This window comes from Ursus americanus, chromosome 21, assembly GCF_024610735.1.
Source record: "Ursus americanus isolate L20-20 chromosome 21, mUrsAme1.1.p, whole genome shotgun sequence".
In the NCBI taxonomy this organism is placed as follows: Eukaryota; Metazoa; Chordata; class Mammalia; order Carnivora; family Ursidae; genus Ursus; species Ursus americanus.
The window spans coordinates 39075662-39093732 of NC_142147.1; the positions used below are offsets into that span (position 1 = coordinate 39075662).

Below are 18071 nucleotides of genomic sequence, written 5' to 3' on the forward strand. Positions count from 1 at the left end.
AGAAATTAAAGGCATCTGGATTGGAAAGGAAGGAATCTTTATTCATAGATGACATAATCTTGTATGTAGAAAATCCCCAGGCATTCACAAAACACATACTAGCACTAATACACTCAGTAAGGGCACAGGATACAATTCAATATGTAAGAATCAATTTTATCTCCACTACCAGCAATGAGCGCTCTTAAGATGAAATTAAGAAAACAATTTCATCCACAATAGCATCAAAAAAGAGTAAAATATTTTGAAATAAATTTAGCAAAAGAAGGGTAAGACTCGTACACTGAAGACTACAAAACACTGCATATTAAATGGCGAGACAGTCCATGTTCACGGACTGGAAGATTCACTATTGTCAAGGTGTCAATTCTCCCTAATTCATCTATCAATGCAATGCAGTTCCGGTCAAAATCCCAGTGAGCTTTTCAGTAGAAATTCACAAACTGATCCTAAAATTTGTATGGAAATGCAAAGCACCTAGAAGCCAAATAGTTTTGAAAAAGAACAAAGTTGGAGGATTTATGCTATTGGATTTTAAAACTTACCACAGATCCACAGCAATCAAGATAATGTAGTATTGATGTAAGGACAGGCAACGGAACAGAACAGAATCCAGAAATAAATCCTTACATTTACAGTCAATTGATTTGCATAAAGGTGACAAGACATTTCAAAGAAGGAAAGACAGTCTTTTCAACAGTGTCCCCAGGATCACCCCCACATTCAGTGATCCACTAGGAGGGCTCACAGGATTCATAACATAGTTGTACTCATGGCCCTGATTTATTACAGCAAAAGGGAAAGGTACATGGGGTGAGGTCTGGAGGACACCAGGCACAGGCTGCAAAGAGTCCTCTTTGCACACCTGACGTGCTAAACTCCTCCAGTAGTGTTCTGACAACACGTGTGAAATGCTATCCACTCAGGAAGCCCATTCGAGCCATGGTGCCCTAGGTTTTTACTGGGGACTGGTCAGATGGGCACTTGTGTCTAGCATGTTCCACAATTCCAGACCCCCTAGAAGGAAAGCAGGTGCTCAGCATTTATAAACCATACTGTTTGTGCAAACAGTTCAGGCACAGTGAGCCCCTCTTACCAGTTCTGGAAACGGCGGAGACTATCCTGAAATTAAGTTTCCAGACACTAGCCAAGGGCTAACCTTGCAAGCGGGCTTTCTAAGGATAGCTGTCTCAGGTCTGCTCTGATAACTCTTTTCTGCACAATCCACAAAAAATAAACCTCAATCTAAATCTCATCCCATACATAAATATTAAGTCAAAATGGATCAGAGATGGGGGCACCTGGGTGGCTCAGTCTGTTGAGCGTCTGCCTTTGGCTCAGGGCGTGATCTCAGGGTCCTGGGATGGAGCCCTGTGTCCGGCTCCCTGCTCAGGAGGGCGTCTGCTTCTCCCTCTCCCTCTGCACCCCCTCTGCCCTGCTCATGCTCGTTCACTCTCTCTCTCTCAAATGAATAAATAAAATCTTTTAAAAAATGGACCACAGACTTCAATGTAAGAGCTAAAACTCTACCACGTCTAGAAGAAAATATAGAAGAAAATCTTCATGACCTTGGGCTGGGCGAAGTGTTCTTTGCTATACACCAAAAGCACAATCCATGAAAGAAGAAATCAAACTGAATTCTGTCAAATTTAAAAACTTCTGTGATTCAGGGGCGCCTGGGTGGCACAGCGGTTAAGCGTCTGCCTTCGGCTCAGGGCGTGATCCCGGCGTTGTGCCCCACATCAGGCTCTTCCGCTATGAGCCTGCTTCTTCCTCTCCCATTCCCCCTGCTTGTGTTCCCTCTCTCGCTGGCTGTCTCTCTCTCTGTCGAATGAATAAATAAAATCTTAAAAAAAAAAAAAAAGAAAAAAGAAAACTTCTGTGATTCAGAAGACATCATAAAAGGAAAAAAAAAAGAAAACACAAGCCACAGCCTGGGAGAAAAATATTTGCAGATTATATATCTGATAGAGAATTTGTATCTAGAATATATAAAGAGTTCTGTTAATTAAATAATAAAAAGACATACAATTTTTTTTAACGGGCAAAAGATTTTTTTTAAATTGAGATGTAACCGAATACAACATTATATTAGTTTCAGGTATAAAACATAATGATTCCATATTTATATATATTGCAAAATGATCATCACTATAAATCTAGTTAACATTCACCACCACAGTTACAGAGCTTTTTCTTGTGATAAAACCTTTTAAGATTTACTCTCTTAGCAACTTTAAAATATGCCATACGGTGTTACTAACTATAGTCACCATGCTGTACATTAAATCCCCATGACTGTTTTATTTTATAACTGAAAGTTTGTGCCTCTTGACCCCTTTTACCTATTTCACCCATCTCCCAATCCCCAACTCTGGCAAGCATCCATCTGTTCTCTTATCTATGAGCTTTTTTTTTTAAATAAAGATTCCACATATAAATGGGATCATGCGGTATTTCTGTTTCTGTTTGACTTAGTTCACTTAGCACATGCCCTCGAGGTCCATGTTGTCACGAATGGCAAGATTTCATGCTTCTTTATGGCCAAATAGCATTACACTGTATATACACACCATCTTCTTTATCCGTTCATCCACTGATGAACACTTAGGTTGTTTTCCGTATCTTGGCTGTTATAAATAATACTTCAATGAACATGGGGGTGCATACATTTTTGAGTTAATTTTTTGTTTTCCTCGGATAAAGACCCAGAAGTGGAATCGCTGGATCACATGGTAGTTCTAATTTTAGTTCTTTTACGGGAACTCCATACTGTTTTCCATAGTGGCTGCACCAATTTACATTCCCACGAACAGTGCGCGAGGGTTCCCTTTTCTCCAGTCCTCATGAACACTTGTTATTTCTTCTCTTTTTGATAACAGCCCTTCTAACAGGTGTGAGGTTTCACTGTGGTTTCGATTTGCCGTTCCCTGCTGATGAGTGATGTTGGGCATCTTTTCATGTGTCTGTTGGCCATCTTATATCTTCTTTGGAAAAATGTCTATTCAGATCCTCTGCCCATTTTTTAATCAGATCGTTTTTGTGTTACTGAATTGTATGAGTTCTCTATATACTTTGGATATGAACCCTTTCTCAGATAGGTGATTTACAAATATTTTCTCCCATTCAATAGGCTGCCTTTTCATTTTGTTGCTGGTCCTTGCTGTGCAGTTTTGTAGTCTGATGTAATCCCAGGTGTTTATTTTTTGCTTTTGTTGGTTTTACTTCTGGTGTCAAATCCAAAAAATCCTCACCACAATCAATGTCCAGGGGCTTACCCCCTATGTTTTCTTCTAGGACTTCTATGGTTTCAGGTCTTATACTCAAGTCTCTAATTCATTTTGAGTTAATTTTTGTGTATCATGTAAGACAGTGGTCCAGCTTCATCTTTTGCACATGGCTGTGCAGTTTCCCCGTCACTAAGAGACTATCCTTTCTCCATTGTACATTCTTGGCTCCTCTGTATTCAGTTAATTGACCATATATGCATGGGTTTATTTCTGCACTCTCTATTCTGTTTCACTCATCTATGTGTCTGTTTTTATGCCAATACGATACTGTTTTGATTACTATAGCTGTGTAATATAGTTTGAAATCCAGAAGCGTGATACCTCCAGCTTTGTTCCAGATTGCTTTGATTATTCAGACTCTTTTGTGGTTCTGTGGGAATTTTATTTTATTTATTTTATTTTTAAAGATATTTTATTTTTAAAGATTTTATTTATGAGAGAGAGAGAGAGAGGGAGGGAGCGCACAAGCCAGGGGAGGGGTAAAGGGAGAAGCAGGCTCCTCACCAAGCAAGGAGCCCAATGTGGGACTCGATCCCTGGGCCCTGGGATCACGACCTGAGCTGACAGCAGACGCTTACCCAACTGAGCCACCCAGGCAACCCTCCATGGAAATTTTAGAATTGTTTTATCTATTCTTAAAAAGTGCTGTTGGAATTTTGATAGGGATTGTACTGAATTTGTAGATTGCTTTGGCTGTATGGACATTTGAACGATATTAATTCTTCCAATTCATGAGCATAGGATATTTTTACATTTATTTGTGCCTTCAATGTCTTTCAATTGTTTCCAGCGTACAGGTCTTTCACCTCTTTTGTTAAATTTATTCTTAGGTATTTTATTATTTTTGATGCAATTGTAAATGGCAATATTAATTTCTCTTTCTGATAATTCCTTATTGGTGTATAGAAATACGACATATTCCTGTATATTGATTGTATATCCTGCAACTTTCTGAATTAATGAAATGGACAAAGACTTGAATAGACATTTTACTAAAGAATATGTATGAATGTCTGGGGCACCTGGGTGGCACAGCGGTTAAGCGTCTGCCTTCGGCTCAGGGCGTGATCCCGGCGTTCTGGGATCGAGCCCCACATCAGGCTCCTCCACTATGAGCCTGCTTCTTCCTCTCCCACTCCCCCTGCTTGTGTTCCCTCTCTCGCTGGCTGTCTCTATCTCTGTCAAATAAATAAATAAAAATCTTTTAAAAATAAATAAATAAAAATAAAATAAATAAAAAATAAAAAAAAAGAATTTATATGAATGTCTAACAAGCACACAAAAAGGTGCTGCATGTCTTGAATCAGTATAGGGAAATACAATTTAAAACCATAATGAGGTATCAATACACAGCTAGACTGACTGTAATAAAAAAGAAACAATAACAAGTGTTGAGGAGGATGTAGAGAAACTGGAACTCTCACACACTGCTGAATGTAAATGACACAGCCCTTTGGAAAACAGCTGAGTAGTTTCTAAAAATGTGAAATATCTGGGCCACCTGGGTGGCTCTCTTGGTTAAGCATCCGGCTCTTGATTTTGGCTTAGGTCATGATCTCAGGGTCATGAGATCGAGCCCTGCATTGGGCTCCATGCTCAGCAGAGAGTCTGCATGCGGATTCTCCCTCTCTGTCTTCCTGCCATTCACTCTCTCTCTCCCTTTCTCTCTCTCAAATAAATAAATAAATCTTTTTAAAAAATAAAAATGTTACATGTAAACTTACCATATAACCAAGTAGTCCACTCCTAGGAATCTATGTAAGAAAAATGGAAACTTACATCCCAACAAAGATGTGTATGTGATGTTTATAGTAGCATTACTCATAATAGCCAAAAAGTGGGGGAAATCCAGACATCCATTAACTGGCAAATTGGGTAAGTAAAATGAGATATATTCCCAGAATGGAATGGTGTAAAGCAATATGGAGCCATGAACTTTACCCAAGTCCTCAAAGCAGAAGTTTGGACACCTGCTGGAAGACTTTACAGGTGCTCCCTCACTTTATGGATTAGGAATCATCGCAAAGTAACAGTGGCAATAATAACCAAGTCCTGGGCCAGGCCTTGCAGGGCACATGCCCATGAACCATCGCAGCAAGTCCTCAGGCATTCCTCGGACCAGCTACTAGAACTTTCTCCTTTCACGGATGAGGACACCTGAGGTTCCTCAGCCAAGAGCTCCAGCCAGCCGGAGAAATGGTACCTCATCACCTTCCCCTTGCCAGCTGATGAAAATCCAGCCACCTGTCACAGGCTCACTTTGCTCACTGCCTGTCCACCTTTCCCCCAGAAAGCAAAATGCTAAACCACTTCCCCTGCAGTCTGCCCTCTGCACTGGGGCTCTCCCTGCCTTGCCACATACTTGAGCTCATCAATTTCTCCCCATGATGTGTTTATATGTATTCTCTCCCTTTTCTCTCTCTCCTGCCCATCACTGAACCCTTCTCCTTGACCTACAAACTTATGCCACGCCTTCTCAGAAAAAGCCACGCCTGACCCTGGCTGCAAATAGGATGTCACTTGCCCTTTTACTACTGAGTACGTCTCTACGTGCACATCTGGGCTTCCCGGGAGGGCAATGAGATATTGGAAGCTCCGTCTGGTGAATATCACTGGTTTGGGGATTTTGGTGGGAGGGGGGAAGCATGACTACCAGCACGAAATACATTTTATATCACACCACAGTATACACATACATACATACCCCTAAAACAAAAGTCGCACAAACCAAACTTTGCCACACATACAATACATGTCAATATATTTGAGTCTATTCTAATGGCTTATTTTTTTAAGAGAGTAATATTTGCAGGCGTCTCAGTCGGTTAAGCATCTGCCTTCCGCTCAGGTCATGATCCCGGAGTCCAGGGATCGAGTCCCACATCAGGCTCCCCGCTCAGCGGGGAGTCTCCCTCTGCCTCTCACCCTGCTTGTGCTCTCTCTCGCTCACTCTCTCTCTCAAATAAATAAAATCTTAAAAAATAAATAAAGCTATCAATTTAAATAAATAAATAAATAAATAAATAAATAAATAAATAAATAAATAAATAAAATATTCACAACTCTCCAGTTCTGATTCTCTGACACCAACTGGGTGCCCAGCAATTCAATTCAATTCAATTCCCACAGGTTAAAGGCTCAACACCCCAAGACTGCCCCCATGTCAAGTGCCAGTCACAAGGTTGGGTAGGGGAGGGCCACCTGTACTTGGGAACAACCAGCTACAAATCAAGGGTTCCCCCAACACCCTTTTCTGATAACTTGCCAGAATGACTCAGAACACTCAGGAAAACACTCTACTTAAATGTCCTGTGGTTTATTTTAAAGGACACAACTTCAGGGCAGTCAGATGAAATAGAGCCCACAGGCTAAGGAAGAGTAAGCAGCCTCCATATTCTCCCCAGGCACACCCCCCGCCCCCAGCACCTTGATGTGTTCACCAACCTGGAAATTCCCAAACCTCATTGTGAGGGGTTGTATGGAGGTTTGTGTGGGCACAACTGATTAAATCACTGGCCACTGGCAACTGAACTCAATCTTCAGCCCCCTTCCCCACCCCGGAAGTCCAGGGGTGGCACTCTAAATTCCAATCCTCTCACCAGGTTTGGTCTTCCCAGTTAAAAGCCCCATTCTGAAGGCCCTGTCCCCTCATTAGCACACAGAAGGCAGGAGGTTCCAAGGGCTCTAGGAGCTCTGTGCCCGGAACCAAGCACAGAGTCTTTATTTATTTTTAATTAGGCTCTGTGCCCAACGTGGGGATCGAACTCACAACCCCGAGATTGAGTCCCACACTCTACCACCTGAGCCAGCCAGGCACCCCTCCAAATATTTATTTTTTATGAAACCACAGCAACCCCATGGACTGATTTCATACACACCACGGGGCACAATCTGCCGCTTGTAAAACCTGTACCACAGAGATGTTTCTGAGGATGGGACTGTTTCACTAGTGATCCACACTAGTGAACACAAGGACACAGGAAAGAAACTGGGGGAAGCTTCTTCTTTGCAATTTGTTTGCCTTTGGCTGAATCAAAGGGTCTGAAATGTGTTCCGAGTCCCAGTCCCTTCTTCGTACTGCCTGTCAGGAAGCCCCGAGACAAACTGTGGCCCATGTCTAACAAAGGATACAGAAGTTATAATGGAGAACAAGACCTTTGCCTTCTATTTCTTTCTCTTTCTCCTGGAAATTGGCATTGTCTTTTCCACATGGTGGGGGCTCAGCACATTTTAGCTGATGTCAGAACAAATGGCAGAATAAAGACCACTCCCTAGAAGCCACGGCAGGGGTGGGGGTGGGGGGGGAACTGGTTCTCTGCAACAGAGTGGACCCAACTTAAATATAACAATTTACACCCTAAGACCCTTGCCCGAATGTCTGCGGAAGCTTCCAAATAGGCCAACTTGATTTTCCCACCTCTATATACTGATCTGCTACTTCTCTTCCCTCTTGACTGGGCAATCTGAGATTTAGGATTTGCAACAAATCAACGAGCTACTCTTTGGACATGGACCCCTGGGTGGGTCACTCTGGACAACATTGTGGCCGGGGCGGGGGGGGGGGGCGGGGATCAGGGTCAGTCTCCACAATGCTAACCTTTGGGTACAATGACGAGTGGGAAACCAACCGTCGAGTGTGAGCGGCTTCTAGTACAGAGAATGATTTTTCACGGATTCACTGGTGGGAGGGGCTTCTCAAAGAAGGTCAATCAATGATGATGTATGTGAATATGATGTATGTGCCCAGGTTAGGGGAACAGCCCGGGGTAACATATAAAAATAGAATCAGCCGGCTCGAATTAGGAATTAAAACCAGAGCCTCAGTCTGCACCTAGGCTGCCCTTCCAGATGACAACAAATCGCTTCTACGGGCCTCCTTGGAAGATGGTCTTTTTCTCACCTTCCCCTTGGTTGCAAACCTCCTCTGAGAACCTTATGGCCCAATAACTGATGTTACAGCCAAAAGAGTCCTTAAGGCCAACTGGGATGAGGCCAAAGAGCGTTTCGGCCCGGAGTCTCCAACCTAGGTTCTCCATGGCCTCCCTCTGGCCTGAACCTCCAAGGAAAGGCCTCTTCCCTTGGGTTTTTCATAAAGAGCGTGCAGCACTTGCAAAAGTCAAGAATGAGAAGGCGTCCCACTGACTCTCTTCAAGTGATCAACCCAACAAGCGTGCACGGGAACAGAAGGCCACATTCAATTATCTCCTGAGGGTACCGACTACATCCACGCATGCTTTCCCTGAATTTGGAGCTGCTGAGGCCTTTTCCACCTTAAGAATTAGCTCCTACATGATAACAGCGTGTTTCTTTGCTCCAAGTCCAAAATTTCTTTAAGGTCCCATGTTTTGTCTTAAAGATGCAGGTGAATTTCGAATGTTGACCCATATAACTCCATTTGCTTTAGTGTAATTTTTTTCTCCCAAGTCTTTCAGTAAAATTGTAACGCCCTCCCCGCCCCCCGCCCCAACCCTCACCAGGAACAGGCATGTTGAAAAGCACCAAAGAGTTGCACCAACTTCAGAGACCTTACTGGAACAGTTTGACCTTAATCCATCTGACCCCAAATCCTGCAAATACCACCTGGTGGCCTCCGGTGGCCTCCTGTGGCCACCCAGCGAGGGCAGCAGATCAGCTGGTCTGGCAGGACATCTGCTCCCAGTGTAGCCAGTGTAGGAAGGGAGGCCTCAGGGCTGCTGTGAGCCCCAAAGGCCAAGGGGCTCACACACCGCACGGCACAGACACACACCAGCCACCCTCAGAACTGATGGTGTGAGCAGCCACTAACCTCAAGTCACTCTCCTTACAGCTGACGCTACCCCTGGTCACCTCCTGCCCAGAGTTTCATGACCCTCCAGAGCACAGGTTACAAACTGGAGGTCAAAGGGGGCTCGTTTACTTGGTCCTAACGGTGTTATATTTCCCCCCATTGAACGATGCACCAATATTTAAAATTCAACTATTAGATGGTTCAAAAAAAAAGAAAAAAAAGGAGAGAAAAAGGTCAGATCTTTATCTTCTGCAAAAAACAAAAACAAAAATAAAAATCCGCAGATCTAGCAACCCTAGTCCTCCCCTCCACACAAGGCACACTGCAGGTGGCCCCTCCAGAGAGAGCATGTGCTCTGTACTTCGCCACTGTCCCCACCACTCCCTAATGCCTCACAGCACCAGGCCCAGCCCCTCCAGTCTTTCCCGAGCCCACCCAGCCCCTGTAAGCCTCAGAGTGGGCTAGCCCTGCTCTAGCCCAAAAGGTACCGGTACAAGAGGGGAACCTGAGCCCAAAGATGTTAAATGGCCTACCCTTACGCAAAGGCCCAGTTAGTTAAAATGGAATGACGTGGCACCATGCTTTAAATTTCACAAAGACCATCTCTGTTTCAGAGAAACAGCATCATGTTTCCATCCCAGCTTTACTCAAGGGAGGGCAGGGTGATAGAAAAAGAGAGAGGATATTGTCCTTGCTTAGCCTGGAAAAGTACATTTAAGATATCTGCTCTCTTCCCAGTCAAACTCCAGGAAGCTCATGGACTCTTGGTGGATCCGGCTCAGAGGAGGAAAAGACCTTGAGAGGGTACAAAGCCTGGCTCCTCTCAGCACGTGCCCAGCCCCCCACCAATGCAGGTAAGCACTGGGACCCCTGCATTCCTGCATTTGAGGGGACATCCTCCCAAATGTTCTTTTTTTTTTTTTTTTAAGATATTTATTTATGTGAGAAAGAAAAAGAGAGTGTGAGTGAGGAGGGGCAGAGGGAGAGGGAGGGAGAATCTGAAGCAGACTCCACACTGAGTGCAGAAGTGGGGCTCGATCCCACGACCGCGAGACCCTGACCTGAGCTGAAACCAAGCGTGGGACGCTGAACCGACTGAGCCACCCAGGCGCCCCCCAAACGCTCTATCTTTATTTGAGGGCCGTGGAGGGACATCTGAGAACCTGAAAGCAGACAGGCGCACAGACAGGACAGCGGGGCCCAATTCATGACAGAAACTACCCCTTGGCGGCAGGGACAGCCAACTAATCGGCCACCTGGCGACAACCACGGAGCCAAAGCCGGACCTGGCTGAACGCCTTATTTGTTTTCGGGAAACCGTTGGTGCTGCCGGAGTCAGATTAATAAATACCCTTAGGGCTCTCTCTCACAACACTCTCCAGAAAGGGCCACTTTGAACTTTGAGGTCACTGCGAAAATCATTAACAACCCCACCCTACCCCCACGCTGCCAGCTCGGCAACCGCCAACCCGACAATGAGCTTGAACCACCGGGCCTCGGAGGCGGGTCGCTGCTGTCACTGAGAGAGCAAGACAGACGAAACCACCGCTGGTTCCCACCTTAGAAACGCCAAGGCCCCCGCTCAGAAAGGGCCTTCCTGACTGGCCTGTTTCTAAGGCTCCGCCACGAGGTCACATTTCCCTTTCAGTGACACCCTAGAAAACATCACCTCTGACATGACCAGACTTGTCTGCTGTGTATTAAGCTCCCCACCCCAAGAGATCAAGCAACGTGAAAGCAGGGCCTGCAGCCTTCTCCTCTTGCATCTCAAACACGGCCCTCCACGTCCTAGGCGCTCAAGAAATTCATTTACGGGGTGAATGAACAGCCCAATCCCCTGCCGTCGGCTCCCGGGTAGCCACAGAGTCAAGGCTGCCCGCCTGCCCCCTTAGCTGCATCAAAGTATCAGCCCAAACCGGCCACCACAAATCACACATGGGAAGAAGGGGGATGGGGGGGCACACCTGCAGCCGTCCCAGCTCGGCAACCTCGGCTGGCCCAGGGCCGCCGCTCCCGAAATCGGGGGGCCTCTCCCAAGCTACACCGGCTGCATGAGGTCCACTGCACTGTGGACCTGACCGTCCCTAGCTCCAGCCTTCTCCAGGGACAAGGACACCGCCAGACCTTTTAAAAGGTGAAATGTTGTGGGGCGTCAGGCTGGCTCGGGCGGCGGAGTGTGTGACTCTCGATCTCAGGGTTGTTGAGTCCGAGCCCCACGCTGGGTGTAGAGATTACTTAAAAATAAATAAGTAAATAAACTTAAAAAAAAAGGGGGGTGAAATGTCATAATGGCTTCATAGTCTCCTCCAGTCACACAACCTGGCCTCTACTCTGTTACAAAAGTAGCTGGAGGAGAGGTTTCCAGAACTCTGGCCACGCTAGGACTTGTGTTCTCTGCTAGCCCACGTGTATCAATGCCCACACAAGGCACAGCACTGGGGTCTCTGCGCTGGTGGTAGGTTTAGGTGGTTGGTGATCTTTCCTTCCGGGCCTTTGCAGGATCGCACAATAAAAATGAGTAAAACGAATAAAAGTAATTCATGCACTTCATAAAAGGACATCCAAACACGGGAGGGAGTGACATGACCAGGAGAGTCACCTCCACCTCCATCCCTGGTCTTGCTCCCAAGAGCTGACTCTAACAGCTTCTTTCTTCGTCTTTTCTGGAAAAAGTCTATGCGTGCACAAAAGCAAACACACCAGTCCTTTACAACACACGCGCAGGGCATGCTCTCCTGCATCTTCCTGTTCCCCCACTTAGTATCTCAGACACTTTTCCTAGGGAGCACACAGAAGGATTCAGAACTGAGTTCACCCTCAGTTTAGGACCAGAAACCCTCCTCCTGTCCTTACTGGCTGCTCAGGGGAGCGGCCCCTGTGGAGGCACCGATCGAGCTCCTGGGACTATCTATGGCCATCAGAGTATCGCAGCTCTGTTACGAACACCTGGTTCAGTGTATTTGCTTTTCCCAACAGTCTCTGAACAGCCTCTGGGCTCTCACAGGCCTCCAACGGTACAGCTGACCCATTGGGAACACCCAAAATCCATATCCTGTCAGGTTCCGGGTTCCCGGCCAAGTTTCCAGGTTCCAGGCCCCTGCGAGTGCCCCACGTCCTTTCTGAGGCTGCAGGAGGCATCTGTCTTGCTTGGCCGGGCAGCACCCAGTGCAGAAGATGGCATGGGGCTGATGAGTTAGCCCCGAACTCTGAAGGAAGAAGAAAGGCTGTGCTCTTTACGAACAAGAGGAAGCTGGCACACTGTCCGGCGAGGCACTGAAGGGTGTGGGGAGGGCTTACAGCTGCCTATGACACAGGTAAAGCTTCACTGAGTTCAATGCTTGGTAAGTAACCATTTTCCCACCAGAGCCCCAAGGCCACGGGGCTGTACTGGGGCCTCTCCTCAGAGGGATGGACACTGGCAATAGAAATGTCCCATTCCCTGCCTCCTGCTGTCCTCTCCTTTATAGAGCCAACAAACAGTTACCAAGCAGTGATTCTAGACCAGGCATAGTTTCTCCACTAGGCAATAGGGAAAACAGACAGGCACATCCCATAGAAAGCAGGGAAAACAAACAGAAATGTGATCGTTGGCTTCCCCCATCCCCAATCACACAGTCTGGGTAAAATACTTATCTTGAACATAATCAAGCTCAGGCAAGGAAAGGCTTGCTCCAGGTGCCAGCAACAAGGAGGGGACCCCAAAGTTAAAAAAAAAAACAAAAACCCGAGAGTTAGAAAGGAAGCTGGGCAGGCCTGAGAGCTTTGGGATGGACAGGCCCCAGGAGAGGCTGGCTCCCCACCAAGGCAGTGGAGCCAGCAGTCACTCACTTCAGAAGGTTTTCTGCTCCTGTTCTCATCCGCACGGCTTTCAGGATCTGCTGGTTCAAGGCAGCCCTCTGATTCTGCAGTCTGCTCCGGCCAGTTTGTGCAAGGGGATTGCAACCCTAAGGGAAAATGAGAGAGGACCGTTTAGAGGTCAGCCACTCTAAACATGACGACAGGGGCGCCTGGGTGGCACAGCGGTTAAGCGCCTGCCTTCGGCTCAGGGCGTGATCCCGGCGTTCCGGGATCGAGCCCCACATCAGGCTCCTCCGCTATGAGCCTGCTTCTTCCTCTCCCACTCCCCTGCTTGTGTTCCCTCTCTCGCTGGCTGTCTCTATCTCTGTCAAATAAATAAATAAAATCTTAAAAAAAAAAAAAAATAAAAATAAACATGACGACAAAGTTGAGCATAACAGGAATGTTTTTTAAAAGCGAACCTATTCTAAAAATAAAAGTAACATCAAAACGGGAAATACATAAAATATCGAAAAGTATCAAAAGAAAGCAAAAGTCACTCGTTACATCACCAACTCCGAAACAGCCACTGTAGGTTATTTTTCATATTAGTGCAGTGTGGGGACCAGCCCCAGGTTCAGATTCACTAAAACTCACAGGACTCGGCATATAATTACACTCACAGCTGTATGACAGCAACTTCGTAAGGACACAGAGCTGGATCGCGGGAGGGAAAGACACAGATAGAAGCTAGAGCAATCCACAGGCAGGCTCCCTTATGCTTTCCCCCCTCCCGTGAGGGGTCACACAGAGTATATCCTTCCCCCAGCAACAAAAATGCAATAAGGTGTGTATGATGTCACCACCCAGGTTGGCCCATTAGAAAATCAACACCCAGGGGCTGTATTGGGGACTGATCACAAAGGCACCCCCACCTAGCACATACCTAAATTCTAGACTCCCAGGAGGAAAGCAGATATTCCTCCTAAACCACGTGGTCTGTGCCATTGGTCTAGGGGAGGTGAGCCAACCTTATCAGTTAGGGGATGGAGGGAACACTTCAAGAGCCAGGTTCCCAGATGCCAGGGAGGGGCCAACGTTTGCAAGCAGGCCTTCCCAAGAACAGCAGCCTCAGGCCTGCTACATTAACCCTTTTGTGCACAGTGGCACGTACAGTGTATCATAATTTCTCACATAATACTCTAGCATGAAACTTTCCTTTATTATGAAATGTTTCTCAAAACCATGATTTTTAGGGGCGCATGGGTGGCTCAGTCGTTAAGCGTGTGTCTTCAGCTCAGTGCGTGATCCCAGAGTCCTGGGATCGAGCCCCACATCAGGCTCCTCTGCTGGGAGCCTGCTTCTTCCTCTCCCACTCCCCCTGCTTGTGTTCCCTCACTCGCTGGCTGTTTCTCTCTCTGTGTCAAATAAATAAATAAAATCTTTGTAAAAACGAAAAACAAAAAACCATGATTTTAATGATTGCATAATATAGCTTTAAAAAAAAAAAGATTTACCATTTCCTTACAGTTGGACATTTAGATTGCTTCCAAAGTATCTATTATATATAATTATTTGATGCATATTTGGAAGCATGAATCTTTATAAACCTCTACTTTTTTCTTTAAGGTCTATGTCTAGGGCAGACGTACAGCCCTAGAAACTTCTTTAAGAGCTCCAGTGCAGGGGCACCTGGGTGGCTCAGTCGGTGAAGCGACTGCCTCCAGCTTGGGTCACGATCCTAGGGTCCTGGGATGGAGTTCCACATCGGGCTCTCTGCTTAGTGGGGAGCCTGCTTCTCCCTCCTCCTCTGCCTGCCACTCCCCCTGCTTGTACTCTCTCTTTCACTCTCTAATAAATAAATCATATTAAAAAAAAAAAAAAAAAGACCTCCAGTGCACCACCCTAAATACCCTCCAAGAAAGGTACCTCCTATGCCCTGTCCCCTCTCCCCCTTAGCCTTAGGCAACCACAAATCTACTTTCTGTCTGTACAGATTTGCTTTTTCTGGACATTTCCATACAAATGGATTATACAAAATATGGTCTTTGGGGATGGGCTTCCTTGACTTAGCATGATTTTTCAAGGTTTATCCATCTTGGAGCATGTATCAGCACTATAATCCTTTTTGCCCCATTATAAGAATGTACCACATTAATTTATCCATTCATCAGCTGATGGGCATTTGGGGGTATTTTCACTTTTTGGCCATTATGAATAGGGCTGCTTATCTGTGTACACATTTTTATGTGGATGTTTTTGTGCTTTCCTTTCTCTTGGCTATATATCGAAGAGTGGGGCTGTTGTCGTGCCATAGGGTTAATCCTGGGTCTCACCATTTGAGGAGCTGTCAAACTGTTTTCCAAAGTGACTATACGATTTTACATTCCCACCAACACTATCTGAGGGTTCCAATTTATCCATATCCTCAACAATACTAGTTATTATTATCATTTTTTAATAGACAATCTAGTGTGTGTGAGATCTCATTACGGTTTGGACTTGCATTTCCCTGATGGTTAATGATGTTTAACATCTTTTCATGTGCTTATTGCCCTTTGTGTATCTTCCTTGGGAAAATATCGATTCAGATACTGGCCCATTTTAAACCCAGTCGTCTATTTTTGAATTTTAAGTATTATTTTTATTTATTTTAGAGAAAGAGAGTGGGGGCGAGGAGCAGAGGGAGAGAGAAACCCAAGGAGACTCTGCTGAACGCGGATTTTGACCCTGAGATCACGAGCTGAGCCAAAACCAAGAGTCAACACTTAACCAACTGTGCCACTCAGGCATCCCTTGAAAAGTATTTTTAATCTTTGTGGAGTTGATATGCAAAAACAGGTATCCTGTTCTCCCAGTTTGCATTTATTATTTGTAAACTTTTTTTTCATATATTATTGATCACATGAATTTCTTTTTCAGTGAATCGTCTTGCGTTGTCTGTTCATTATTTCCCAGGGTATTTGGACTGCAGTGTTTCATTCTGAAAAGTTTAAGATCAGAATAAAAGTTTCATTTTAACCTACTAGTATGCTTCCCACCCTGGCAGGTAAAAAGCCCTGGGATCTGAGTGAGGGCTCCAATCCTTTGTGAAGCTTATCTTTAGATTCTGCCCACTGAGGGGGGCTGAGGTTACACCCCAGGGGGGCTGGTGGGCAACACTCTGTTTAGAGATGCCCCTTCTCTGCAGCTGTGTCCCTGCCATTCAGCTCTGCCCCACCTCTGCCCCAGCCATGGCCGTGGCCTCCACCCCAAGGAGGGAGAAGTTATTCAGAGCCCTATTCTTCTCAGGGATTCCCCTATCAGTGGCCTTTGGACCAGTGGGTCAGAAACAAGTCACGTTCCTCCTTCCACAAAGATTTCTCATTCTAACTTGCCGACAGGTCACCACCCACCTGCCCCCAGGCAGCACCCCCAAGTTCAAATTACACATATATTCAGAATCTGAGTTGGAATGGTCTTACAGCTAACATCTTGTATTTTAAATCAGAGATTTAAAATACAAATCAGGAAACTATCTTTTTGCAGATAGAAGATTGACACGTCTTTTAATGTGTAGCTAATTAAATATTAAAGTTCTAAAATAATGGCCCTCCTCTTTCCTTGACGCTTTCCAAAATTACTATGAAGGGATAGTCTGATCTGACTCAAAATCACATGGTTCACCCAAGAAGTGTTTCATTTTATAGACAGGCTTTCATAACGAATTCCTTTATGTACATTCCCAGAGCTAAGATAAGCAGCCATTCCAGCTCACGGATAAGAACTTTTTCCTGCTCCTATACTTTACCCAACTTCTGGCTGGCCCACAGATGCCGCGTCAAATTTCTAGATAAGACAGAGGAATGCTCAGGATTAGATATGACTGAGTAATTGGAACCAAAACGACATTACTTCTTACTGACAGGTAGGAATGCTGGGCCAGCTGGAAACACTAGGAACCCACAGGACTACGTGGAAGCTTCTGGGAGCCCTATGAGGCCCATCTGGGCAAGACTGCTGTGAAGACCCCCTGGCATCTCCAGACGCTGCTAGATGTCCACTGGCCCCTGCCAGTTGTTCTCTGCTGGGGGGGACCCACAGTCCTCACCCATGCCTTCCTTCTTGGTGGGTTCACAACAGGATGTCAAGCGATTGCAAACTGGAGGGGTTGTGCCAGGGCCCCAGGCAGCACCTGTCACACCTGCTTAGCCTGGGAACTGGGAACAGTGGCAGGGAGGGCAGGAGCAGGACTAAGCCCACATCCCCGCTTGCTGCCATTATAAGGTGAGCCGTGAAGCAGCCAGCAGCAGGAATACGGGGGGATGACGGGACAGCTCAACTGCAACCCGCAGACACTTCTCCCGGGCTTCCCGGCTGAGGGCTGCCCAGCATCATTGAGCATCCTTTGGGCACAGTGACCTGGTCCCACTCTACCCTTGACAGTCAAGGGCGGTAACTCGACACTCCCCCATTTCCTTTCCAAGAAGAACACTGACCTCATGCCTAGTCAATAGGAAACTGAAGGCCCCTGGCCCCTGAGATTGACTCAGAGTGAGCACGTGACACAGGATAATCAGAACCTATCAGGAAGACATCTTCATTTTTCCCCACTGGCCTTTACATCAGTGGGGAGTGTCTCCCCAGAAATGAAAACCAATCCTGGGGGAACACAGCTGAGAAATTGTTAGTAGCAGCATTTGAGCCCTAGATCAAGCCAGACCTGAAACCATTCCTCTGGACTGCTCAGTTACAGGACCCAATGCATTCCCTTTCTTGCCCAAGCTACTTTTTAAATTGAGGTATAAATTACACGTAATAAAACACACAGATTTTAGATACACAATTCAATGAGTTTGGACAAATGTTAAACCTCTGTAACCACTACTCCAATCAAAAAGAACATTTTCGTCACCCCCCTCCCAGGCCACCAATACTCTGGTTTCTATCACCACAGACTTTTGCTTGTTCTAGACCTTCAGATAAATGGAATCTATAGTATATACTCTTCTGTGTCTGGCTTAGAGCTCAATATTATGCTTTGAGACTCGTCCCTATGGTTGCACTCATCAGTGGTCTGCTCTTTTTCATTGCCAGAATTCCAGTGTAGGGATGTGCCACAGCGTGCTTATGTGTCATTTTGGATTGGATTTTTCTGGCATCTGCAACTAATTCTTTCGAGTCCTCATTAGAATAAATTCACCTCCAGTGAAAACGCCCTTTGTAAACACCCCCCTTGCATGCCCTCTGCGCCTAGT

General features: G+C 45.9%; 1 protein-coding gene across 1 annotated transcript in view; it reads right to left on the reverse strand.

Moving 5' to 3' along the window:
- Window positions 1–18071, reverse strand: part of RHPN2 (rhophilin Rho GTPase binding protein 2) — a 57958-nt gene that overhangs the window by 32491 nt on the left and 7396 nt on the right. The window contains exon 2 of the mRNA XM_045796168.2: window positions 12886–13001. Coding sequence (XP_045652124.1) covers window positions 12886–13001 — 116 coding nt within the window. The remainder of the gene's footprint in view (window positions 1–12885; window positions 13002–18071) is intronic.